This window comes from Takifugu flavidus, chromosome 19, assembly GCF_003711565.1.
Source record: "Takifugu flavidus isolate HTHZ2018 chromosome 19, ASM371156v2, whole genome shotgun sequence".
Taxonomy (NCBI): Eukaryota; Metazoa; Chordata; class Actinopteri; order Tetraodontiformes; family Tetraodontidae; genus Takifugu; species Takifugu flavidus.
The window spans coordinates 5,287,025-5,311,110 of record NC_079538.1 but is presented as its reverse complement, the minus strand read 5'-3'; the positions used below and the strand labels follow the sequence as shown (position 1 = coordinate 5,311,110).

Sequence of the window (24,086 nt, the reverse complement as noted above, 5' to 3'; positions counted from 1 at the left end):
ATCCTCGACATTCCTTTCGGGTCTGTCGGAGGCCACTTTAAGGTAAGTGATCCTTTCACATTAATGTTCAATACATATGCTTAGCTAATGCTAAGATGTCTTGCAGAGTTTTGTTCGGGATAACCAGTACTACACATCTTATCAAATTGAGCCAATGTTGGAGCTGCTCTGGACCGAAGACGAAGATGCCATGCACAAGGACACGAGATATAAAGTCTTCCTTCCTGTGACAACGCCACAGCAGTTACAGCCCATCTATCTTAACGACTGTGGGTAGACTCGCTGTTCCTGATTAAAATGCAACACGTGCTGCGCTCATCTCGTTTTATGACTTGTCCTTGCAGACACCGTTCCTGAGAAGCAATTCTTTGATTTAATGCTGGGATATTTTGGTCCTGATGTCTTTCTTATCAACATTTCCATCCCGACGGGGGTTTTGTCCATGGAGGAGTGCAACGCCAAAGACTTCAACATCCTGGAGCACACCTTTCCGGACAGCAGCTCAAAGTTCTTCACGCTTCAAGTGCCTTTCGCAGACCCCAGCGTGCAGCAGAAGGCAAGTTTTTAATCTGCATTCTACAAACAAGTCGGATTGCTAAACTTTATCTCTTTTACATCTCCCCCCCCCCCCCCCCCCTCCAACAGGGCGATCTAGGGAAGACTGTCTTCAGTCTTCACTTGACCTTTGGCTTGTTGGTCATGCCAGAGCTCGTTACCTTTTCCCATTCGGCTTATCTCCATGCTGAAGTGGCTGACGTCGGTATGCAACTCAACCATTTGTGGAGCCGATTGGCCGAGCCTTCTAAAGCCAACATTGGGCGACTGTTTGCATTTTGCAGTTTCGCCCTCCATCTCTGGTGGCTGCGACGAGGAGAACTTCTACATACTTGTGAAATATGGAACCCGAGGCTTAAACTTTGCAACCACTGTGGGGAAACAAATGCTCACATCTAGTTTGGCTAGGGAATACTACCTGATGGAAAATGGAACACACTTGAGTTTTTCGGTGCCATTTTCTAGCTCAAATGTTGCATACGAGGTATGATCTTAATCTTTTAGTATTGCATGTTGCTGGTTTGTGATTGGTTTTAAGAACTTCACTCCAGGCTGTTCAAGCAACGTCTATAAGATCCAGAGTTGATGTGACGCTGACGGATCCTCAAACCAAAAAGAGCCTGGAAGGATTCTCTCTATCATGCACGTTCATCAAAACACTGACTGGTTTGTAGGGGAAACCGTTGTCATGTTGTCCCTGTAAACAAAGGGTGAAATCCACGCTCTGCCTTTTCAGAGTGTTTTCCTAATGGTACCATGACGGCTCTGGCTGTGAAGCTGGAGTCGGTTCCCAGTCTAAACCCCAGTCAGCTTGTGCTTAATGACCCCAGCTGTGGTCCCGCCTACAGCGACGATCGCTACGCTTATTTCGTCTTCACTGCAAACTCCTGTGGGACCAACAGAAAGGTAACCCCAATCAGTCCAAATGCAGACATCTACCAAATACTGACTGACAAATTTATTTATTCTATTTTGCCCCCCCCCCCTTCTCTAGTTTTTTGCCAACATGATGCTGTATGAAAATGAAATTTCTCTGCCAGGTGAACTTGAGATGGAAAAATCAGAAGATGAGCCAGAGTATGAGTGAGTATTGAATGATTTCATGACCTGAGATTTATCCCCTCCAAAAATAGGTCTGCTCAGAAGTGGTGTTTTTTTTATTTTTATTTTTTTAATTTATCTATAAAAATACACACTGAATGATGTGGTTTGTCGTCTCAGGCTGAAAGTGTACTGCTACTATGACATCAATGACACCTATGCTGTGGCCTTCAACACCAGAGCTCGCAGGAGCGAACCGTATGCAGATGACGCACAAGGAGAGCTTCAAGTTGAAATTCGAGTGGCTTCTGGTACGACGTCCCACATCGAGTCTTATAGTCATTCTTTTTGACAAAGTTTAGTTGTGATCTAATGTGTGATGCTCGGACTGGGTCATTGTGCGGTCTCCTAGATGATGCCTATGCCGCATTTCACACCGAGGTGGATTATCCTGTCCTCAAGTTCCTGCAGGAGCCGGTGTATTTCGAAGTGGAACTGAAGGGAACCAAACTCGCGGACGTATCGCTGGAACTGGACAGCTGTTGGGCGACGCTTGACGGCGACAGGTTCTCGCAGCCCAGGTGGAACCTCATCATTAAAGGGTACCTCTGGGTCTGCGACGCATTCTGTCAAATTGTAGCTTGAGTTGAAGTACTGAAGTATTTGTCCTTCAGCTGCGTGAACCCAGTGGACCCATACAAAGTGATCTTCCATCCTGTCCCTGTTGACCAAAGGGTTCATTATCCTTCACATTTTAAGCGATTTGAGGTCCAGATGTTTGCCTTTGCTGATGAAGATGATAATTTGAGTCATCAGGTAAATTCTTTTATTTATTTTTTTTTTTTTCCTTCAAGCACAAACTCAAACTTGTTTGTCGTCTTTCCCCAGGTTTTTGTTCACTGCGACGTATTTGTCTGTGATGCCAAAAATCCCCAAGATGGAGTTTGTAATAAGCTCTGTTATGAGAAGGAAACCGGAAAGGGTAGGTCCTGATCAAATAAATTGAAATTTTAAAGTTAATTTTCATTGTCTTCACAGGTCAAAAACGTGCTGCTTCAGATGATCGCACACTCCTACATGTGATATCAGGACCCATTCTTGTAATTTAATAAAATAAATGCAACTGGATTCTTGTCTTAATTGGTTGGGTTTGGCTAAAGTAACAGTAAAGGATCCTTTGTGGCAGTTTGCTAAGTCATTGCCCCTTGCATGATGTCTGGCTGCATTACCCATAAACTAGTGTCTCCATCTTGGCCTCATGTCTGCATCCTGGTGACCAAAACCACCTGTCTGACTATTTGATAAGACAAACTACACATGATGTCTGGAATGGTTGGAAAATTTAATTTGCATCATCTAAAAATAAAGGCAGCTCAAGGTGGACATTCTGAGACTGTAACTGTCTGGCAGCACTTTGTACAGATGGACCAACCATAGAATGGGAGTGAACACTTGTAATTGTTTCAGTGCAGATGAATTATTTTGGATCAATACTTTAGAGGTCAGACGCTCCCTGTGAGATGATGTGGGCCTGCATGCTACTGACACTCACTGATGGTCCATGAGCTGCTGTTATTTAACTGCACTGGCAAGTGAGTCGGGCACCCTTTTGATGTGATAGTGTAGTTCAGGGGTCGGCAACCTTAACACTGATGCAGAAATGGCTATTTAGACCCAGTTTTCAACAGAAAAGATGACACTGGGAGCCGCAAACACTTTTTGACATCTGAAATGTGTCTATACTGTGTGTATATATACGTGTGTGTGTGTGTATCTTTACACTTGTAAAATAGTGTGTTGCTTATGAAATCCATGCAGTCCATCCATGTTTCAGAAAAAGCACAGTAATCTTACAATTTACAACTACAATTAAACAAATTTCAATTTTAAGTTTCTTTTACTAGTTTTTAAATGTCTTAATGGTCTTGGCCCGACTTATTTATCTGACCTGCTTTTATTCTATCATCCCTCGCGGACTCTGAGGTCTTCCGACACCGGCCTTTTAACCATTCCACATGTAAGCACTAAAACGCACGGGGAAGCGGCCTTCAGTTATTATGGTCCCCGACTGTGGAACAGCCTGCCGGAGAACCTCAGGGCCGCAGAGACTGTTGAGATTTTTAAAAAGAGGCTCAAGACACACCTTTTTAATCAAGCCTTTAATTGATTTTCTGATTATTTTAAATTTATTTTATGTCTTATCCTTATTTTACTTGACACTTTTACTGTTTTACTCCCTCAGTTCTTAGTCTCTCAGTTTTTAGTCTTTACACCTTTCATCTCATTTACTGTTTTAGTCTGTTTTAGTCTTAGTACTGTTTTACTCCCTCAGTTCTTATTCCCAGTTTTTAGTCTTTACACCTTTTATCCCATTTACTGTTTTAGTCTGTTGTAGTCTTAGTACTGTTTTACTACTCCAATTCTTAGTTCCTCAGCTTTTAGCTTTTATACCTTTTATCCCATTTACTGTTTCAGTCCTTCAGTTTTTAGCTCCAGTGTCTCCTCATGGTGTTTCCTCATGGGGGCCTGCCAGGCTGGGAGATGTTTCCGGTCTACCGCTGGAGGTGCTGTCCCATTGTCGACCCTGGCCTGGGTGGTAGGGGGCTCTGTGCTTTGGTGTGGAGCCTCCGGACTGTCCGGGTCGGGGTGGTCTTTGTGGCGGTACCACCTGTGGTCACGGACCGTGACCTCCCTCGGCCTGGTGGGCCTCCAAAGGTGGCGTCTCCTTCGCCTCAGGTCTCGGTGCCCAGCCATGTCTCAGCTTGCCTCAGCTTGTTTATGTGTGTGGGTGTGTGTGTAAGTGTGTTGTATGCATGTGTGTGTCTCTGTCCTTTTCTTAATTCTGTTGTTCTCTTTGCTGTTTTTATCCTTTGTGAGGCACTTTGTGCTACCTAGTGTATGAAAAGTGCCATATAAATAAAGATTGATTTGATTTGATTTGAAACGAATAATCTTAATTAAATACTTAAGATATGGTGCAGTTTTTGTTTCTCTGGGCTTTCCGCAATCCGTGTATCCTTCGTTCAGTCAATTTTCAAAATAAAACCAAAATTGAAACAATGAGAAAATGAATTATTTTTTCAATATTCGTCTTTAAGATAAAAATGAAAACACGGATAACGATTTCTTTTCCGATTTGTTGCTCTAATGGAAAATTGGATAAATGGATAACAACGGTTGGATTTTTCGTCTGGTCTTTGAACTTTCCTAAAGATTCATACAAGTGTGTTCCTCAGCTTTTTATAAGTGGCATCGCAGATGATTCACTGCTGTCCACCTCATGCATGCGCATTTGCGCACTCCTGTGTGTTTGAATGAGACAGCGTTAGCCAGTGAACAGTCTGCTCTCAGACAAACTCAGGAGCATCAGAACAGATGATAAAACACAGATAGTCTTTTTTTTCCTCCTCTGGCTCACTTCATGTAACGGCTTTGTGTCTTAATTTCTCTCCCGTAGCGATCTCTCATTGGTAAATTAACTGCCTTTAGGGTCATAAGAAATAAAATGTACCCCTTTAAATAATGTCTCACTTAAAGTGACAAAAGATGTGACAACACCAGGTTCTGTTAAGGGAACTTCTCCAACATTGCGCAGTGTATATTTGGTCCCTTCGTGTTATTTAGTCCCTCTTCACGTCGACCTAAAAACTCTTTCACCACCACAGAACCATGTGGTGAATCAGATGTTCGCTGATCAGTTTCATAACTTAAAAAATCAGCCCGAATCTGCAGAAATAAAGGTCTGTCACTCGCCCACTCTGGTGTGGAGGCTGCACTGAGAGGCTGAAGGAGGGGGAGATGTCAGCTGTCTGCGCCTGAGACGTTTACGTTCATATGCAAGTGATCGTTAAAGTTATATTTAAAAAAAAGTGCCAAATTTGATGAAAGCTATCGTTTTTGACTGTATTAGAGGTAAAAATGCCTTCGAGTGAACGAATACGCGGATTTTTCCGCACATGCCGGCTGTCAAACGTCTCTGAAGGCGAATGCTGATCACTGAAATTGCACAAGGTCTGAAGAAAGTTAAAAACTTTAGCTTAATAAGACATGATACACGTTTGAGACAAATAACACTTTAATCGGACACTTAGTTGGGCTGATCTTGGGTTGCTTTAGTTTTTGAGGACTTGTGTTCCTTGATATCCTCAGTGTACGCACCTGTACCACCCTTCTATTATTTGCTCCACAGGATTGATTGTTCTGGGTTGGGGACTTAAAAGGCCCAGTTGAAGTTAGTTTTGCTGAAAGGCATCAACCTTCCAAGACAATTCTGGCTTTCTCTCTTTAGAAACTCATGACAAACTCCATTAATATTGAATTCTAATTTAGCACTTGTAAATGACCATTTGCAGGTCAAAACTGCTTGATTAGAGGAAAATGTCAAATCTGGTGAACCCAGTATTAAATGCATAAGTGAATGCTAATTAGGTGTTTAAGACTGATTGGATTGGGGGGGGGGGGAGTCAGATGGCTGGGATGTTAAACACTGAATCATTAGGAATGTGGAAGCCAACCCAAAGCTGCTTGCACAAGTCTAGACTGATACCATGCAGTTGTCCAAAAAGGGTGAATTAGTTGAACTCTGGACAGTCATTTTTAAAGGCTTCTAGTCCATTAACCTGTCAGGACCAAAATGGACACTTGAAGTTAACAGCAATCTAGTGGTTGACTGCAGTCATGTGCCACCAGAGGGGCTGAGCACCCTAGCAACTACAGCCATTTATAATCCAGACCTGCACAAGTGGAATGCAAGTTGCAGGACTGGATTTCCCCACAATTGAATTGTTTTAAGCTTCCAAGTTGGGACATGCACATCAGGGTGATTCTGTTTGAAGGCTGGGCACTGCCAGGTAAACAATCCCCTGGACACCCAGGATCTTGCAGCTGCATGCATTTGTATTTATAGGCCAAGGCACCAGTGCAAGGTCATGCAGCCTGAGGATGCCAACTGACAGTACAGCCATGTCAGACAAGAGCCAGTCAAGCATAAACTTTTAGAACCCATTTATTGAGATTTAGTATTTCAGATGAATGAGTCCAGAAGAGGTCAGCCTTTGAGAGGAGTCATCTCTTTTTCCTAGATTTGGGGGGGGGGGGGGGGAAGTTAGGTGACATGTCCACATTAAAGTTAATTTTTCAAGCACTCACCTTTCCAGTTCATCCCTGGATATGTGTAACTAGAGTCCCTGGGATAAGCACAGTCCCTCCTGCAGATTCCTTCCATTTGGTTGGAGTCACAGATCACAGCATTGCAGTGGAAATATATCTGTGGACAGGTTGACCTTTTAACCTCAGACATGTCCTGTACATTCTGGGCCATTTTATGTGCCCTTACCTGATCTTCCAAAACCTCTTCATCTCTGATGAAGGTGAACATCTTCACAGAGAAATGCTTGTGTTGGTAAGGAAACTCAACTTTGGGGTTGTGCACAGGAAGGAATGTGGTGGAGTAGCCATCATCTTGGTTCTCACACCTAGAAGACATTTTAGGACATTAGTTTTGGGAAATTGTTCACAGCAGAATCTAGCAGATACTCAACCCATCAACAATGATGTCCCAGCTGGGTGTGGATGTGCTATCTTCATGTAAAGTGGCCCAGCAGTTATCCAACAAGAGCTCCAGGTTTGGGTCTGATGACTCCAGAAACACATCAAAGTACAGTGGCTCCCTCAGATATTTTGTTACTGGGAATTCTTCATCTTTGTAGCAAGACTGGTATGAAGAATCTGTGGGAGAATTAGGTCAGTGAACATTGCATTGTGGAGTACCGTCTCAAGTCCAGGGCAACTTTACCGTATGCTAGCTTCATTTTGACATCAAAGTGTCCTTGGCCAACTTGTGTTGCAAAGTCAACGCCTCTTGGTTTATAGCCAAAGGAAATGGCCTTTGTCTCGTTGACCACGTAGTAGCATGAAATGGTTTGCCTGTGAGAAGAGCATATCCAAATCTGGACTGAGCACATCAGAAGTCCTGCACGTCTCACCTGTACTCTGGGTCTGGTGCCGTCGCTAGACTTGTCCTCTTGTAAGAGTTGCGGGTGTTAAAATGGCCGATCTCATTCTCATACATCACGTAGTGGCTGAAGAACTGAAATTGAATGAGTCATGTGATGCATCCCACACTTCTCCAGATGAGGCTCACTTACTGTTCTTGTGGTACCACAGGAGTCAATGCTGAATGAGAAATAGGCGAAGCGGTCGTCACTGAACACTGGTTTGCATGAAGTGTCCTTCAGGGTCAGGGAACCTGGGGTGAGGTTGTTCAGCGATTCCACTTTCACAGCCACAGCAGTCATTGTTCCATTGGAGTAACAATCTGAAAAGCCAGTGGATTAATAAAATGTGGCAGGCATTTAGGCAAGTGTATTTGAACCACATACTAGTTGTTATCAGGGGGAAGGTGCAGGCCAGGAAGAGATTAGCCAGTGCCCGGTTGTTGATGTGATCATACAGAAGCAGGTCAGCCCTGGCTCTGATTGAGTTTGATGTAATTATCTGTAGGAGGTTAAAAAGTTACTCCATGCAAACTGTTGAAGTGTGACTTAAGCATACCTCGAATGCCGTGTCCTTGGCATTGTATGGCACGATGAGGCTGAAGTGGGTGCCATTTTCCTGGAAGTTGTAAAGTTCTAACACCTCCTCTGTCAAGTGTTGAGGACCAAGCCAGGTCTGGAAATTGCTCCCTTGACTGCCATATTTCACAGAGAGGTAAAAATTGCTCTCATCACAGATGCCGGTAAGGGAGGGCAGCACTGAAAGCAAGAGCAGAACCTGAGGTGGAGTAGTTACAGGGTTTTATAGCATCAACTCAGAATGTAGACTGGCCGTCTCACCAACATCCTCTAGAGTAGCATGGAGCTCTAATGTGTGACTGAAAGGCACCTCTTCAGGCACAACTACCAGACCAAAGCTCACAGGAAGAACATACTCAGTGACCAACAGTTCAGGATTCTGCAGAAACACCATTTGTTGTTAATGCTGCAAATGTGAAGCCGTGTAGATCTTGCATACAATTTTCCCCATACCCTTTTGAGGACAACGTCAGCATCAAAGGGCACATGCAAGGAAAAGCCCTTGGAGTTATCAAGGGCGATGTGTTCCTGGACAATGTAGCCTCTGGCGTTGCACTCCTGCACAGTAAGAACCCCAGTTGTGAAAGTGATGTTCCTCAGCTCAACATCTTGAAGGAAGTCTCCCAGTAGAACAGCAAACATCCGGTCTCCAGTAGCGGTGTCTGAAAATGTCAGGGTTAGATTTCTACCCCACATGCCTAGAGTGGCACCATACACTAGGCCTTACCGTCTTGGTGGCGGGGTGGTCGAGGAATCAGTGGTGTGGTAATTGGAAACAGAACCTTGTATCTGGTGTCTTCGCGGCCGTTACCTGCAGTCCATAGAACCTCGAGCATGGGCTCAACCATGTACACGATGTGGTATTGGTAATCTGGGGCGTGACTCTGCAAGTTATGGAATTTTAATTAGTTATGCAACCTTCTGCACATGCAACCTAGAGATCCACCCACCTTAAAATAACCGTCAGGGGCACCTATGGGGATTTCAACGATGATGTGGAACTCTGTGGTAGCTAGTTTGTAACCTCGGGTTGATATCTGAGCTTTATCCAGCCTTTGCCCATTGATGCCCATGTGTATTTCTACAACTTTGAAGGTCCCGTCAAGCAGGGGTGTTATGCGGTAAGGCACGTGCCACGAGATGATATCGTCAGTGAAGAGAACGCCACCTGTTTTGACACCTTGTTACATTAACAGTACCCTAAACACTTTGAGAAGTCAACTCAAACTTGCCTGTGGGACAAGCTGCCACCATGTTAACCACACTCAGACCATGTGGATCCTTGTAGTAAGCACTGACCCTGAAGACCTCCATCGGTACTCCAGCCACCTAAAGAACAGTTTTAACTACTGAGCAAGGGGGGGGGGGGGAACCTTCAGTGCGCTACACTTACATCTTCAGAATACGTCTCTGGTGTGTTGTACGGGCTTCTCATGACTACTCGTTTTGAAGTTATCATAGAACTGTAGCCGGCTTGTTCTGCCTCCCTTTGTACCATAGACACTGGTTCCGGTGTGTAAAACGTCATCTTCCAGATGCCATGTGCTGCAGAGGCCTGGATGAGGAACACAGTTAGAGCAGCTATAGAGCAACGGCAACACCCTTAATGAGCTTTATAGAGACCTCGGGAACAGCGTTGCTCTCCTCTTCCTGGGTGTGTCCTTTGACTGCGTCGTCAGTTTTAGCCATTCTGTGAGACACCTGACAGAGAAACAAACAGGTTTTGGCCCAATTAAGCCATCTAGAAAGCAGCAACACTAGGGAGAGACACACCTCCATGTAGTTCCTGTCACAAAGGATCTCTCTGGAAGCCCACTGGGAGTAGCTGCATGTGTGGGCCACATTGTGGGTAACTATCTCCGACAGGCTTTGACTGTACATTTTCAGTGCCAGACCAATGTTGAATACCTCATCATTCTGCAGAGCAACAGTTTCAGTAAGTCTGTGCACCATCCTTCATGTCAACAACCAAATCATTAACCCATCTAGCTTACTTTGTTGTCCACATAACAGGCCAGCAGAGATGTGTAGATTCTGGTGTTGCCCCAGGGGTCAGACTCCATGCTGTATCCACACTGGGCAGCTAAACTGGGGGTCAGTGCAATGTTCGTGGTGCCATCTAGGTTAAAACCAAAGCAGTTACAACTGGGACCATCTTTGCCACTGGGGAGCTGCATTTAGTACCAGAACTCAAACTCACTGATTGCTTCCACCTCAAGCTGATTTCCCACTGCTAAAGCCTCATGCAGCGACAGCCTCATCAGGTTACCCACACAGTCTGGCTTTAAACGGTTGCCTGATTAGAAGAGGAGGCTCATGAGGGACTCAGGACACAAGCACAAACAGCATTACAGCACAAACACTTACTGGCATGGGAACTGAACTTGGGCCTCGCTTGACCCAAGGTGATCAGTGCAGCCATCAAGTTCCATAATAAACTTCAAAAACAAGCACATTCAAACATTTAAAATGCACAACAGATAACAGTGAGCATTTCACAGAACAAGAATTGCCAACTTACATGTTTCTAGGCCACCCCATGTCAAAATCTCAGCACAGCCCAACAGACACAGAACAAAACTGCTGAGAACTTGGCAGAGAAAACCCCAGCAAGCCCTCAACAACCACCGACTTGGAGAGAAAAGGGCTGACTGCCTCCCTGCACCCCAACCAGCTGTTTTATATGTCAGGTAATTAGGCGGCACAGGTGAAACTCCTGATTATTCACCTGCCTTAGATGGTTTCCTAGGAAACTAACTGCAAATTACTCATGCGGAGACTTCAATTAACCAGTGGTGTGACGCATTCATTGCACACTTGCATTTTGAAAAGGTAAAGTCAACAAATATTCAAAAACCCATACTTATTGTTGATGAAGTACAGGATATGTAGGAAACAAACTGGTCATAATTAAACTTTTATTCTGTTTTAGACCTCTAAAGGACATTGTTTCAATATCTGGTTTGCGTGACTTATTTTTGACATCAACCACAAACAGATCTCATTTTCACATTTATTTACATTTTCATATATCAAACATGGAAGACACTGAACAACTGATAGAATCGATGTGCTTTCTGCAGGTCAAAGCCTCAGTATCCTCTGGTCAACTTGTGCTGCTGGTCCATGATGGTCTGATGGAGGCTCACTTTGGCATCTTCAAAGTCTGGCTTGAGCTTCAGAGCCTGTTCAAAGTCGCTTTTGGCATCGTCAAAAAACCCTGCAAGATGATGAAAACAGGCGAGTAGATTGCATTGTACTGTGGATGAAGGAGTCAGTGGTTATTAAGCTTGGGCAGCAGGAACACAGGCGGCTACACAGCTCCATCTACTGTCTTCAGAAAGAACCCTTGCCTAATTGTGCAGGAAGGAAAAATCCATTTTGCCTCTTTTATTTGAAATAAAACTCAACAATGTTCAGCGAACACACATTAAAATACACATAGATGTAAATAACACGTGGTTTGCATTAGATTCCACGCAGATTGATTAAAGATTATATTTTTGACGTGACGAAACCACTTTTTAAAGTAGCGCAAAACACATGACCTTTATTTTGAAAGCTCGACCCAAAACGGAAGCTATTGTGCAATTTAGTAATTAGCCGAAATAGACATTTGTGGTTTGTTAAAGTAATAAAATCGGACTGTACAGGGAAGAAATGGGATGTTTACCGAGTCTGTAGCGGATTAGCCCTCGGTTGTAGAGGGGTATTTCAAAACAGCTGTCGGTCGCTATGGCAGCAGTGAAGTCTTCTGTTGCCTCACTAAAATCCACCCGGAGGTATTTTATTTGTCCTCTGTTATTATACGCAGTGGCCAATTTATTGGCCTCACAATCTCTGTAAGAAATAAAACACGTATTTTAAAGCACCTTTAATTTGACAAGTGACACTTCAAACATGACAAGAGTGACACTCGTGTCTTTTAAAAAAGTACAGAAGTACCTGGACTGTAAGCAGGACGTTATATACTTTGTGAAGAGCTCCTCTGCTTGTTCGTAATTCTGTTCATTGAACTTAGAGTTAGCATTTTTAAATATGTGGGAGATATCTTCCGCCATGGGGCAAAAACCAAAAGAAAGCGTCTTCTTCAAACGTTATTACAGGTTGTTAAATTAGCTAAAACGCTCTTTATCGCCCCCAGGTGGTCGTTGGGTGTAGAACAGGGGTAATAACCAGGAAAACACAAGTTGACTGCGCAATCTGAAAGTGTAAATCACACGATTTTATGTGCAAAAATATGATTGGTTGCAATTCTACGTGCATTTAAAAATAGAAAAATAAATTAATTGTCATCACTTCCACTTAGTCTTAGTTTTTCTCTAAAATGGGGGAGTGCTGAGCATTAGGGACATTTTTTTTAAATCAAAACCACTGCATAAACTTTAATTATATTTTTTGTGGAATGATTGGCTAATGGTTTTATGAGGACTTTTGCAAAATAAAAAATGCGCAACATGTGTAACTTTTGGATCACTGTGTCAGCCACTGTTTGTATACAGTATATGTAGCTGTGCATATATTATATGTACATTTTCATTGTCCGATAAAATGCTACGTTGTGCGTGAAACATTTTTAGCATCATCTATTGCCAAAGTCAGTCAAGTCAGATGCTTGCGTCATCAGTTATCCTGAGAAACCACAAAGTCTCACAGGCTCAATCATCCTTAACACCCAAACACACTTCAAAAGATGCACAACAAAGAAGTAACCATGACAACCTAAAGCTAACCTCCCAGGTGAAGAAGTCAACTGCCCTGAATGGCACTTGAAGGAAGCAGAGGTCATTCGCGTCCCATTCTCAGCCCATTTATCTCCAGACTGTGTGGACAAGTTGAAACTTGCGAACTGGTTCGACCCGGAGGACGACGATTGCAGGTCGAAGGTCACAGACGCTGGGCGCAGATGGATGGCTGTGGTTTCCCGCAGATGCTTGACAGCACGATTTCGTTCGGTTTTTGCACCAACCTTCGTGTTTGGCGGCTCTACAGGCGCCTCGAGTGTCGCTGTTTGCTGAGAGAATCAACACCGAGTGTCAAAGTCCACGTTGGTCTGGCAGAACCCGGCCAGGCATCCATCACCACCATTTATTCAGGGGGTCCTCCTGCGTGACAGCCCAGCATTAACAAACACCCACTGTAACTGCAGTTCACCCCTCAGTACCGTCAAACATCACCTCTGTGTTCTTCTTAACACCAACCTAAGCGAACGAAAACAACCTTCGAGCGAAGTTTAACACTGGTAGTTTGATTTAGATCAAAATAAGACAATCATCATCTTTATTTGCTGGGATTTGAAGAGCAAAACGACGCCATAGTCAGTCAAAAAGGACAAAGTTCCCCACCTTTACACCAGGTAGTGGCAGCAGGTTGGATGTTCAGCACCAATTTTGTTAGATTTGACAATCAAACGATTAAAATGCAATTTTAAGCAAAAAAAACAACCCAATTAGCTGCTACCAGAATGGCTTCGTTTGAAACATCTCCTTTATACTGGGAGCACCGACTGGTTGGCTTTTCTGTGTGTTCTCTCTTCCTCCGCAGTGTGTGTGAGCTCCATTCATCCGTTGGCGTCACCTCCGTGAGCGCTGGTGTGTGTGTGTGTGTGTGTGTGGTAACCCTGAGCGCTGTTGGGGGGGGGGACAAACAGGAAACAGCTGTCTGCTAATGGGGGGATCCCAGCCAGACTGGAGGTAAACGTTGGCGTGTTGACTCTCCATCGCACAGATGGGGCAGACGGAGACGCTGCCGGGTAAATAGCTCACGCCCGAGGCCACATCGTGACCCCCGTGATGGTTTTTCTGTTTCTGGCCTCGCCGTAAATGTCTTCATCACCCCCCCTCCACAGATAAGACATGTTTTCTCACCACATGTCTTATCTGTCAAGGTGGTGGTCGTCACAAGTTGTTTGACGACTGAATCTGAGTGTGGGTCAAAGGTCACCCCCCACCTTTGACTGTAAATCCGTTAAACCGGCAGAAATAATCACACATATATCAAGAAATAACGTTTATTTTTAGGTGGCTACATAAAAATACTGGAGGATTCTTTCAGATTTATGCCTTTATTAATATTGATGTTGAAACATTTAAAATATATATTTTTTTAAAAACCAACAGTCCAACATTATTGTTTCGGTGAACTTGTTTCACTTGGTTTTCTCCTCTAAACACACAATAACAGAGGTACATTTTAATTTGACACTAAAGTTCAAACTTTAGAGGGTAAATCTGTTTGAGAAAAATCATTAAAAAAAGGTCCAAACTTGTAAAGTCATTTTAGTAACTTCAGTTTGATGTTTGGATTTTATAAAAATAAAAGCAACTATTTACAATAATGCAGTTTTGTACAACCAGGATTCACACAAGATAAACCCTGAAACGCAGTCTTTAGCTCAGCACATTCAAGGTGGTCCGAGAACATCGGCTGCTTTGTTTTACTCAGAACTTCTTGTTCGGAGGCCGGCTGGAATCCCCGTTGGTCACGGCAGGACGGAGGACAGGAAGCGCTGGTCCAGACCGGCTCGCTGTCTCTGCACACGCAAACAAACAACAGGTCAGACTCTCTGGTGGGTCGAGGGGCACATGTTGAACCAAATCCAGACCCGCCTGCTTCGCTCCTGCTTCACCCCCGGCCCACCGTGCTCTCCAGACGCTCTATTCTCTTAGACACGTCGGCGAGTGCGTCGAGTCAAGGAAATGGACTTAAATGATGCTGACAGTTCTCCGTTAGCTCACCCAAAACACACGGCCGGGTCAAAAACATGGGCGACGTGTTTATAATGGAAGGTTCTTCCATTATAGCAGGAAGGATATTCTTGGCTGTGAGCTGCTGGATGGTGGCCTGGGTCTGCTTCTGGAAGGCCAGTCTGGCTTCGCATTTACACGGATCCTCCACCACCTCCACCTTCACCTCTTTGACAGGAGACAGCAGAGATCACATGGTGAGAGGGTTACCCAGAACAGCAGCCATCACGCTACAATTTCTGGCTAAGCTGCTTTTAGATGCGAAGCAACACTTGGATTTAGCCGCAGCAACGACGTATTTAAAGAGACTCAATTCTATAAGATCGGCCGATAATTACCCAACAAATGCTACAGAGCCGCATTAAAGCAGTTGTGATGTTGTGAAGCAGTGTTTTCGTAGCCAAGCGGGGCCTTTTCTTTTCACAGTTACACGTTAGCTCATGAGCGGCATCGCTAGCACAGTCACACTGGCTGCAAGGGATCCACACAGGTTGTCCTTACGTTTCAGAGAACACGTTTTCTTGTCCGCATTCAAGATATAACCGTTCCGGCACTTGCAGTAATAGGAGGCATTGCTGTTGACACATACGTGTTCGCAGTCGTGTCCCATGGCACAGGGGTCCACACCTAGAATAGTAAGCGAGGGTGGGTACAGCTAGCAGAGATTAGACTAGTCAGGTAGCTTAGGTAAGGTAAGGTGGTGCGCTGGAGTTTAAAAAAAACAAGGTTATCAGAAGCTCTTTGGGTTAAAAGCAATTCTGCGTCAGCGTCTGGTCTAACATTTGCGATCTTTGCTATGAACTGGAGCACTTAGGCGTGGCCCGCTGGCGTGGCCCGCTGGCGTGGCGCTGTGCCCGACCATCAGTACGGATAAAGACAGACGGGACAGTCGCACGGACACGTTGGCTTGAGGACAGAAGTTTAGGACAACGCGGTCCCGTGACTTTAGGTTAGCTGAACTGGAAGCAGGTTCTAGTGCCGACACCTGCAGCCACGTGGGGGTTGATGGCGTCTATCACCTGATGATTTCAGAGGTTAAAATGGACTCAATTGCAGTAATGGTGTAAACAACCCCCCAGAAGACTGGAGGTGCCCCATACTGAGGAACTAGAACCGGGGTTAAAGGTGATTCTCTCTTTCGCTTTGTCCTACCACAGAGGGTCTCTCTGAACTTGGACGTGAGCTTCTCTATCACGCCGTAAGTCTCCACGTAGAAGACGTGGTCCTCCAGGGGTATGCTGGCCATCAGCTGCAGGGAGCGCATGTCGGCGCGGTCCACGCCCACAGCGTAGATCTCGATGCCTGAGGCTCGGGCGGCGGCGGACACCTCCTCCACCTGGTCTTGGGGCCGCCCATCTGTGACGATGATGGCCACCTTGGCGATGTTCCTGGGCCGGGGCCTGGCCCCAGACTGCTCCGTGAAGGCCTCGCTCACGGCTGTCTTGATGGCCAGGCCGGTCATGGTGCCGGTCGCCAGGGGCTCCACGCGGGAGATGGCTCTCTTCAGGTCGGGCTTGTTGAAGTGGTCCTTGAGCAGGAACTCGGTCTTCACCGTGCTGGCGTAGTTGACCACGGCCACCCTGGTGGCGTCGGCGCCCACGTCCAGGGTGTCGACCATGTCGGCCAGGAACGTCTTCACCTTCTCGAACTCGCTGGGGCGCACGCTGCGAGAGCTGTCGATGATGAAGACCAGGTCCAGGGGACGGCTCATGCAGGAGGAATCTGTCTCTGATAACATCACGGAGGGAGGAAGTCCATTAACAACGAAAACGGAATGCAGAGAAGCTGATTGGCGCCAATCAACGATGCAGTTCCGAATCAGCGAGAACACGCAGTTCGGGATGCACACCAGAGAACACGGAGGGGGAAACAACGGTGCATCACAGCCGCCTGGCGAAGTCGTACAGTATGACTGCGATCATACTCGGTCATTTCAACAGTCACATCCTTCAAAAGGATGGTTGACACGTGAAACACCACAATGTTAGTGTCCCGCCTGTCCAATCACTGTCCAAGACCGCCTCAGAGGCCTCTATGACGTGTTTGATGTCCATTTCAGGTGGCCCACTCACGCCCGCGCATTCATTTTCTATACACGCCAATGATCCTAACGGGGGCGTTCTGCTTCCATCTAGTGGCAGGACTGTGAACTACACCCAGCTACGCCTGTATATAAATGTGAGGTCACCTGTACTTTCACAAGAACAATGATGTCACTCAGGTTCAGACCCATAAAGGACAAAAACAGCATCAACGAAATAATCTATGTATTTGACAAGAGAGCATCAGTTCGATTATGACTATATTTGTGTGTGTGTGTGTGTGAGAGAGACAGAGAGTGAGAGATATAAGACAGGAATCACATCTAATTCATAGTTTTGATATATGCATTTGTATTAAATTTATGTTTGAGGTGGGTTTCTGGTTGTACTGAGTTCTGCAAGCACATTCAAGCAAACCTGACCGGTCATGTTCTACCTGTCTCCACAGCACTGGCGGTGGTGGTGAAGCCGCTTTGGGTACTGACCGGTAGCGTCACAGGCGCGCTGGTCTCCACCGGCGCCGCCGCCGCCGCCGCCGCGGTCGCCGCCACCTCCGGCGTGACGATCGCGAGCTGCGCCGCAGGAGTCGCGGGCAGGGCCGGCTGTGGTGCAGGAGGGAGGGCGGGGAGGGGAACCACGGGGGCGGACGGGAGTGTCGGGGCCGGGTTTGTTCGGCAGGGGCCCCTTAGGTTGTAAGGCAAGTGACCTTTGAACCTTTGGCGCGGCTGGTAAACGACTGGCGGCGCCACTGGCCCTTTGAATGCGTGGTGATAGGGCAGCGCGGGGACTGGGGGTCTGTGGTAAATCACCGGAGGAGATAGAGGAAAAGGTGGATACACTACCGGTGGAGAGATCCCTGGTGGCTGGTAGCGGTAGTGATACCCTCCTCTATACGTGTAATCACTTCTGTGGACTACAGAGGTGATAAAGAACATTAGTAGGACAGGAGACACACAGGAGAGCAGCGTCAGTAAACTGAAGAGAGAAACAGGCTAACTTTAATGAAACAGGCAGCAACATTAGTTGAAGCATGAGGGGAAGATCAGGGGCTGTTTCCAACAAGCTGGGATTATCCACCTTGTGAAACACCCAGTCACGGAGTTCACATTTAAAGCACATTTCATTTGGCAAACGTTTGGCTGTATTGTTGATTTAAACTTGAAAAATTCTGATTTTTTTTTTTACGTGATAAAATATCTTTAATAAAAGCAGAATCACAGGCCTACAACATCTTAAAGTATATTTCAAATATGAGAACACGCTTTTCCCCGCTCCCTTTATACTTCCAGCTCACTGCAGTATTTAACATTATTCTCTAACCTACAACTTAAATGTTTGAATCAAAAAGATCTCAGAACCGTAAATTCGGTTTTTTTTCACCTCATGTAAAAAATATCTCGATTTTGTCTTTTATATAAAACGTACAGAAAGATTAAGTCATATAAAACTAGTTATTAAACAAGTGGAAGTCTTTAAAAACAGCTGAGACTGAAGAGGGTCCTGGACCTTACTTGCAGGGTTGAGGGTCCTGATCGGGGGTCGCGCATTGTTGCGGCTCTGCGCGTAACTCTGCGCGGCTACGAGCTGCGGGTCCCCGGGGCTGAGGCGGAAGGTGGCCCGGGCACCAGACAGCAGCGCCGCGGCGGCGAACAGCAGCAGCTTCCGCAGCATCTTCCCTGCGCGCAGAGGCCCCTCCGACGATCCCCGAGGATCCGAGCGCGTCCACATATGAGGACGGTCCGGCCCCGACACGTCACAGGCGCTGTCCAATCCCGAGGAGGGAGCTGACCTCCGGGCCGCGTCTGCGTCCCTGAGGTGGGTCAGCGGTGACGCAACCCGTCGTTGTCCCGCGTTCATTTAAATGGGGTTTATTCATTTTTATTTATCCCCTAAATTAACCAGATGGATTTACTTATAATGAAAATCCACATTAGACATGCTCTGTGTGGAAGAATATACATATTTTAATAAATAATGTGTACTTCCCCCTCCTGGGAAACACTAAAAGTTGCATTTAATTGCCCTGTTAATGTATTTAATGTATAGAATGTACAGATGTCCTTTGAAGGAGCTTCTTTCCTCCTGAACATATTTCACACACCTGAGAGAACTTCATGAAATTCCTGCATTTAACAGGTTTTTTTTTACGACGCTGACCTACTTCGCTGCTCTCGCCTACACCTCAAGTTATCTTTCGCCGCCTCCAGTAGCATCGCCATGGCGACCACGGCGAGAGGAACACAGGAGCCACTGCGATGATATAAATGTTTATTGAAATGTAGCGTCATTCGACGGGATTCAAATCATATTAGCAGTAAAGTAAATGAGAGCGGGAGGAGAATTCATGCAAACGTTCACCAGACGAGACGATGGCGGAGGAGACGACGGCGCCGCAACGCCGTCTACGCCGCCGCTTCACTCTCTGGAAAACGAGTCACTAGCTTTGCTAACACATCGGTGCAGAAGAGGGGATGGAAACATCGGGGCTGGTTGCGAACCAAAGCACAGCGAAGCTAAATAAATAAAAGACTAAAGTGCCCAAAGATCAATTGCAGGCCGAGCTGGACCAGACTAAATATTACTCGTTAGGAATCAGAACAATTCAGCAAAAGGAGCTATAAGACGTGGATTGTCAAGTTGATTTTCTTTACATGTAATATATCAATCTATTGATAAGGTGGTGTTTGGAATGGTGACAACATTCAACATTTCCACACATCCCCTCCTGACTGAATTAGAAATGGTCACATTCATTCGTGCAGATCTCAGTCTCCCCCCCCCCCCCCACTAGTGCGCTCCACAGAACTAGTGTTGAACTACGGCCTTTTCTTTCGTCACACACACACACACACACACGCGGATGAGGCGAGGGAGGGTAGGAATGCATATGGCGACGGGTTTGTGCGAGTGTGTGTGTGTGGCTGTGGTGACGGGGCTGGTGCTCAGGCGGGCATGTAAGGGGGAGGCGGCTCCTTCTCAGGCATCTTCATCGCCATCTCGTAGGTAGGCAGGATGTACTAGAAGAGATGATGAGATGTAAAATGTTTAGAATCCCATTATAAGCTCCCAGTACACCGTGTCGGACAGTAAAATGTCCCCACAAGAATGTTAAAAGTCGACAATGAACTAGACATTTGGCGCCACCTGCTGGATCAACCTATTCCTGCAGCTGATACTCAACACCAGTTCCCTCACACGCGTTCGCGCGCACACACACACCTGGGGAGGGGTCTCAAAGGCGGGGTACATAGCAACCTCTGGCATGTTCCTGTTGTTGATGTACTTGTAGCAGTTCCACACACAGTTGATCAGGTAAGCCTGGTGGGCAAAAAGAATGACATCAAACAGAATCGGTTTCCCTTTAGCATTAAACCGACGGAGGTGACGTGTTTTTACCTTAAGGATGATGAGGAAGGCGAAGAAGACCAGCACAAACAGCAGCAGGCAGCTGGAGTCCATAGACAGCAGGTTGTCCTTGTAAGGGAAGTCCGGCTGCACCAACAAATTTAAAATCTTTAAGGAATCGTCACCTGGCCACTACTGACAGTGCAACTAGCAGCTGCTTAAAAAGGTCTGACAACCAATTATAAAGCAATCTCACACATTGGACATTTAACCAGACCAGAGCGGGGGTACTGACCAGTTGGTCCAAGTAGTCCTTGATCCTCGGTAGGTAGGTGAGAGAGCTGATGGCCACCAGGCAGCACAGAGCAAAATCAAAGAGCTGGTAGCAGAAGAAGGGGATGAGCCAGCCATCGCGATGCTGCGGGAGACAGACGGAGGCGCTCAGGTGGAGACCGAACTCATCGGAAAGACCGGGGCCGTTCAGAGGGGCCAGCCTCTTTACACACATCAGCACATTTGGTCTCGTCTGAAGAGACAGAGGAGGCTTCTCTCACACTAACGTCTTGGGTTCTACATCTCTAAGAGCAGCTGTGCGCCGCCACGCTGCACTGGGAGGAGGGGAAATCTACCACAGCTGTCTGGGGACGCACGGCTGCACAGTCAAGGCCTACAAAACGCTTCCAGACCGAGAAACCAGCCTGTAAGAGTGCCAGGCTGTAACTGTGCAGTCACTCCGGCTAACAGCTAAACGTAGCACCGACGTCGAGGACGTCAAACCTGTGGGCGCTGGTGCCATCGGCCGGGCCTGTGGGGTAGAGATGAGACACAGTGAGAGGCGCCAGGTCTGTCTAAGCTGTCACGGCTGTTGTCATGGAAGCATATTTGGAGGCTTCCACAGAAGAAAGCTTCTTTCCCGAGTCATTATCCCGGTTTGCGAGGGCCACTTGCCATTCAGCCCAGGTGGAAGCAGCAGCGCGGGAACGGCGCCAGGTTGTTGTTTCAAGCACATTATCTGTACAATCTGAAACGTGGGCCCAAATAACCCACGGCGTCGTACCCTCGCTGTTACGGCAGGCGTGCACAACACGGATCCGGTGAGGAGACAAACAATGAGGCTAATTTGGGTCTCATAACATCTCGCTGACATTCGCAGCTTAAATGTTCGGCGGTGCAGCCACATCTGACCGCTCTGTGAATAGACTTTAAAAAGAAATGGTTAATGGGGCAGGACACTTACAGTAATGGCTCCGTACACCATCATCGCACTGATGGTGAGCATCAGCAGAGAGATGGCGAATCCAACGCAGGCATTCTCTGTGTGGGGGGGAAAACAGGGCGAGAACGTGAGCAGTCAGCTTCATTCTCTACAGCTGCCTCTGTGGAGCACTAAAGCACTCAGCTGTTTACTGTTGCTAAAGCACTGTGAGCTAATTAATAGCTCTGTATATCACATTCCCCCTCCTCTCCGTCGATCACGTCCTCGCTGCCCTTCCCCTGTTCTGCCTGTTGCTCTGCTGGGATGTCGCTTGCCTGGAAGCGGCGACGGCAACAACCCAGCATAGAGACATGCTTTATTCATTAGGCGTAAGTTGTGTGGCTAAAAATCATCTGCCACCATTGAAAACACAAGTGGAACCAAGCTCTGGGATTTATAAAAGGATGATGATGAAGCGGCTTTTATGTCGGCAGTAATGAGAAACTATTTGTGTTATGCGTCGGGTCTCGGTCGTCTCACCAGAGCCAGTTTTCCAGAGAACAAACAAGAAAAGGGGGAGGGGGGGGGGATCGGCCTTCCGCTGGCATAAATAGTTGCCAGATTTGATCACCGGATTCGAGCGGGACCCTCACGACAGTACAAAGCACGCTGAGAAACTGCACCACAACGCAACAGAGCGGCTTTCATGCATGTTCTGTTTAGCAGTCAGAGGGGAGTTGTGTTCTCCAGGGAGGGCGGTCACATGGCGGGAACAAGAGGGGAATTAAAAAAATAAGAATGGCCTCATGCAAAAAATGCTGCTTAAGTATTTAGCGACGTTTCACTGCTCAGACGGGAGAGACAACGTGAAAGAATGTTGAGGGTACGCTTTAAATGTCTGCCGAATGGGTAAATAAAGACGGGACATTACCAGACATCCTGTCTGAGGCGAAGTAATGATCGATGACCTCATACTGCAGGTCAATGGTGGGCACGTTCTCTGGGTGGGTCACGGCCACCGTCAGCAGGATGCCCATCAACAGGTTCACCACCTGAGCAGATAAAAACAAGGTTTGGACGGAAACATCAACGTACTTTGCTGGTTTGAGCTGACGCCAATCAGCTGTTTCATTTGAAAAGAGAAGTGAGACACTAGCCTGAAGTGAAACCTGATTTCGCATTCTAACACTCTTATTGAGCATAAAGCTCATTTACTGTGTAATTACTGCAGGCTCTCACCCGCACTATTGTCTTTCCTCTGTGCTTCTGCCCGATTTGCTGGTTTTGTCAGCAGAAAACCACCGAAAAGCTGCTCTTTCATTAACATGCCCGTTTTTAAAAAGAGGGCTCCGCATCGTGGAACATCTGACGCGCAAAGAGTCGAAACAGGAGGAACTACTGCAAAACCAAAAAGGTTATAAAGTAGTTTCACAGGAGTAAGTTTAGAATCGAGTCAATTTCTAGGGTCGCTTTATAAACCGATTTAAAGACGCGGAATAATACAGCCGGTGAGAATTACATTAAATAGAAAAAACAACAATGGTTTAAATTTTACCAGAGGTTCGCTAGTCTGAAAAGTAAGGATCTAAACCAATGCCCAGCTAAATAGAAGGGAGGTGTGCAGAGTTATTGCGCATTATTCAGCGCTTGACAGCCGAATGTTAGCAAGTTAGCGGAAAGTCGGCTAACCCTTAATAACCTATTGCACTTTACATTCGGCCACACACAAATACTTTAGAAACCAAAGAGATTGATACTTGGACTACAAAACGAAGCTTCCAAGCGTGCTGGATGCTTCTATTTTAGGCTGTTTTGTGCTTTTTTTGTAACCCCCCCCCCCCCCAAAAAAAAAAAATCGGCTAACGCTAGCATTTGAGGAATATAACCAGACTAACAAAGCATTTAATAAACGCAAAACCATCTTAATAAAAAAACAACCCGGATGCTTCTCTGAAGTAATAATTGATGGAATCTAGGAAGAAGATACCAACTGTATGGCTGACATCAATTATGTAACTCATGAACTTAACAGGTTGCTAACGCTAGCATGCTAACCAACCATCTTACGTACCATGTACCATGTCCCCAGGATGATGGTGCCTGTCCTCACATGGCAGCATCCACAACACCTGGTGGTGTACAATCTGTCCCGACTGGGTTTAAAGTGATGCATGTCCTCCACGAGTGTAGGGAGAAACATTGAGACTCGTCCGCAACGAAGAATCCGCCTCGAACGAAACGGCCGCGGAGGAACGCCCACCGCCAGCGACGCGGCCCCAGCACGACAACAACACGGCGCGGCGGAAGAGGCGGGCGTTGCTTTTAACTTTGACTGACAGGCGGCTGGACCAATAGCAGCGAGGAACCGACACGCGGCTCTCCGCTTGGACTGTGAAAAGGGGGTTTCTTTTCTCTCCAGAGAGGAATTGAGAGTTTAATATTTTGTGTGATGAACTATGTTTTGTTCTGATAAGACACTAGTTGTGATATTCCAGATTGTGCTCGTGCCCAGAAAAGGATTTTTAGCAGAACACTCATGAACAAATTCCTCCTTATTCAAAAGTCAAACCATCTGAGCTGAAATTCAAAT

At 46.3% G+C, this 24,086-nt stretch overlaps 5 protein-coding genes across 8 annotated transcripts in view; 1 reads left to right on the top strand and 4 right to left on the bottom strand.

The window, feature by feature from the left end:
- The window catches only part of LOC130516412 (uncharacterized), a 4,527-nt gene extending 1,803 nt beyond the window's left edge, over positions 1-2,724 (top strand). Inside the window, exons 9-21 of the mRNA XM_057017474.1 lie at positions 1-42; positions 107-269; positions 345-556; positions 646-760; positions 840-1,039; positions 1,107-1,221; positions 1,292-1,461; positions 1,550-1,638; positions 1,777-1,907; positions 2,009-2,198; positions 2,271-2,412; positions 2,485-2,578; positions 2,635-2,724. The exon at positions 1-42 is cut by the window's left edge and continues 176 nt beyond it. Coding sequence (XP_056873454.1) covers positions 1-42; positions 107-269; positions 345-556; positions 646-760; positions 840-1,039; positions 1,107-1,221; positions 1,292-1,461; positions 1,550-1,638; positions 1,777-1,907; positions 2,009-2,198; positions 2,271-2,412; positions 2,485-2,578; positions 2,635-2,705 — 1,734 coding nt within the window. The 3' untranslated portion in view covers positions 2,706-2,724. The remainder of the gene's footprint in view (positions 43-106; positions 270-344; positions 557-645; positions 761-839; positions 1,040-1,106; positions 1,222-1,291; positions 1,462-1,549; positions 1,639-1,776; positions 1,908-2,008; positions 2,199-2,270; positions 2,413-2,484; positions 2,579-2,634) is intronic.
- Positions 2,725-6,585: 3,861 nt separating this feature from the next.
- Positions 6,586-10,847, bottom strand: zpax1 (zona pellucida protein AX 1). Its single transcript, XM_057016766.1, has 21 exons — positions 10,690-10,847; positions 10,536-10,606; positions 10,369-10,464; positions 10,163-10,287; positions 9,942-10,085; positions 9,792-9,869; positions 9,562-9,723; positions 9,401-9,497; positions 9,119-9,336; positions 8,896-9,052; positions 8,622-8,830; positions 8,430-8,547; positions 8,149-8,348; positions 7,977-8,091; positions 7,743-7,912; positions 7,581-7,684; positions 7,391-7,521; positions 7,137-7,323; positions 6,932-7,070; positions 6,745-6,862; positions 6,586-6,673 (listed from the first exon to the last, which is right to left on the bottom strand). Exons 1-21 carry the CDS (start codon positions 10,707-10,709, stop codon positions 6,612-6,614), a joined length of 2,721 nt encoding a protein of 906 aa, XP_056872746.1. The 5' UTR covers positions 10,710-10,847; the 3' UTR covers positions 6,586-6,611.
- Positions 10,848-11,167: 320 nt separating this feature from the next.
- On the bottom strand, positions 11,168-12,287 carry ttc32 (tetratricopeptide repeat domain 32). 2 transcript variants are annotated; one of them, XM_057016772.1, is made up of 3 exons: positions 12,114-12,287; positions 11,842-12,008; positions 11,168-11,427 (listed from the first exon to the last, which is right to left on the bottom strand). In XM_057016772.1, the coding sequence occupies exons 1-3, from the start codon at positions 12,227-12,229 to the stop codon at positions 11,261-11,263; spliced, it is 450 nt and encodes a 149-aa protein (XP_056872752.1). In that variant the 5' UTR covers positions 12,230-12,287; the 3' UTR covers positions 11,168-11,260. The 2 variants fall into 2 exon arrangements, with proteins under 2 accessions (XP_056872752.1, XP_056872753.1); XM_057016773.1 differs by having other exon boundaries at positions 11,168-11,388.
- Positions 12,288-14,164: 1,877 nt separating this feature from the next.
- Positions 14,165-18,953, bottom strand: matn3a (matrilin 3a). 3 transcript variants are annotated; one of them, XM_057016767.1, is made up of 6 exons: positions 18,468-18,953; positions 17,393-17,869; positions 15,416-15,541; positions 14,984-15,082; positions 14,777-14,848; positions 14,165-14,700 (listed from the first exon to the last, which is right to left on the bottom strand). In XM_057016767.1, exons 1-5 carry the CDS (start codon positions 18,811-18,813, stop codon positions 14,793-14,795), a joined length of 1,104 nt encoding a protein of 367 aa, XP_056872747.1. In that variant the 5' UTR covers positions 18,814-18,953; the 3' UTR covers positions 14,165-14,700; positions 14,777-14,792. The 3 variants fall into 3 exon arrangements, with proteins under 3 accessions (XP_056872747.1, XP_056872749.1, XP_056872748.1); XM_057016769.1 differs by lacking the exon at positions 17,393-17,869 and adding an exon at positions 16,067-16,642; XM_057016768.1 differs by lacking the exon at positions 15,416-15,541.
- A 257-nt stretch (positions 18,954-19,210) lies between these two features.
- laptm4a (lysosomal protein transmembrane 4 alpha) lies at positions 19,211-23,803 on the bottom strand. The gene is made up of 7 exons (XM_057016771.1): positions 23,568-23,803; positions 22,428-22,548; positions 21,539-21,615; positions 20,597-20,719; positions 20,353-20,448; positions 20,176-20,274; positions 19,211-19,973 (listed from the first exon to the last, which is right to left on the bottom strand). Exons 1-7 carry the CDS (start codon positions 23,694-23,696, stop codon positions 19,899-19,901), a joined length of 720 nt encoding a protein of 239 aa, XP_056872751.1. The 5' UTR covers positions 23,697-23,803; the 3' UTR covers positions 19,211-19,898.
- Between the last annotated feature and the right edge of the window lie 283 nt (positions 23,804-24,086).

What these genes read in the sequence shown, in the direction of transcription:
- matn3a (XM_057016769.1), bottom strand. Translation starts at nt 18,813, where the DNA reads ATGAACGCGGGACAACGACGGGTTGCGTCACCGCTGACCCACCTCAGG. An exon ending in GTTCAGAGAGACCCTCTGTG is followed by an intron (nt 15,542 to 16,066) that starts GTAGGACAAAGC and finishes TTACTATTCTAG; the next exon opens with GTGTGGACCCCTGTGCCATG. An exon ending in CCAGCAGCTCACAGCCAAGA is followed by an intron (nt 14,849 to 14,983) that starts ATATCCTTCCTG and finishes GACTCGACGCAC; the next exon opens with TCGCCGACGTGTCTAAGAGA.
- zpax1 (XM_057016766.1), bottom strand. Translation starts at nt 10,709, where the DNA reads ATGGGGTGGCCTAGAAACAT. An exon ending in ATGGGGTGGCCTAGAAACAT is followed by an intron (nt 10,607 to 10,689) that starts GTAAGTTGGCAA and finishes TTGTTTTTGAAG; the next exon opens with TTTATTATGGAACTTGATGG. An exon ending in CAAAATGAAGCTAGCATACG is followed by an intron (nt 7,324 to 7,390) that starts GTAAAGTTGCCC and finishes ATTCTCCCACAG; the next exon opens with ATTCTTCATACCAGTCTTGC.
- ttc32 (XM_057016772.1), bottom strand. Translation starts at nt 12,229, where the DNA reads ATGGCGGAAGATATCTCCCACATATTTAAAAATGCTAACTCTAAGTTC. An exon ending in ACGTCCTGCTTACAGTCCAG is followed by an intron (nt 12,009 to 12,113) that starts GTACTTCTGTAC and finishes TATTTCTTACAG; the next exon opens with AGATTGTGAGGCCAATAAAT. An exon ending in GCTAATCCGCTACAGACTCG is followed by an intron (nt 11,428 to 11,841) that starts GTAAACATCCCA and finishes CTTCATCCACAG; the next exon opens with TACAATGCAATCTACTCGCC.
- laptm4a (XM_057016771.1), bottom strand. Translation starts at nt 23,696, where the DNA reads ATGTTTCTCCCTACACTCGTGGAGGACATGCATCACTTTAAACCCAGT. An exon ending in TCCTGGGGACATGGTACATG is followed by an intron (nt 22,549 to 23,567) that starts GTACGTAAGATG and finishes TTATCTGCTCAG; the next exon opens with GTGGTGAACCTGTTGATGGG. An exon ending in CCTTTGAGACCCCTCCCCAG is followed by an intron (nt 19,974 to 20,175) that starts GTGTGTGTGTGC and finishes CATCTCTTCTAG; the next exon opens with TACATCCTGCCTACCTACGA.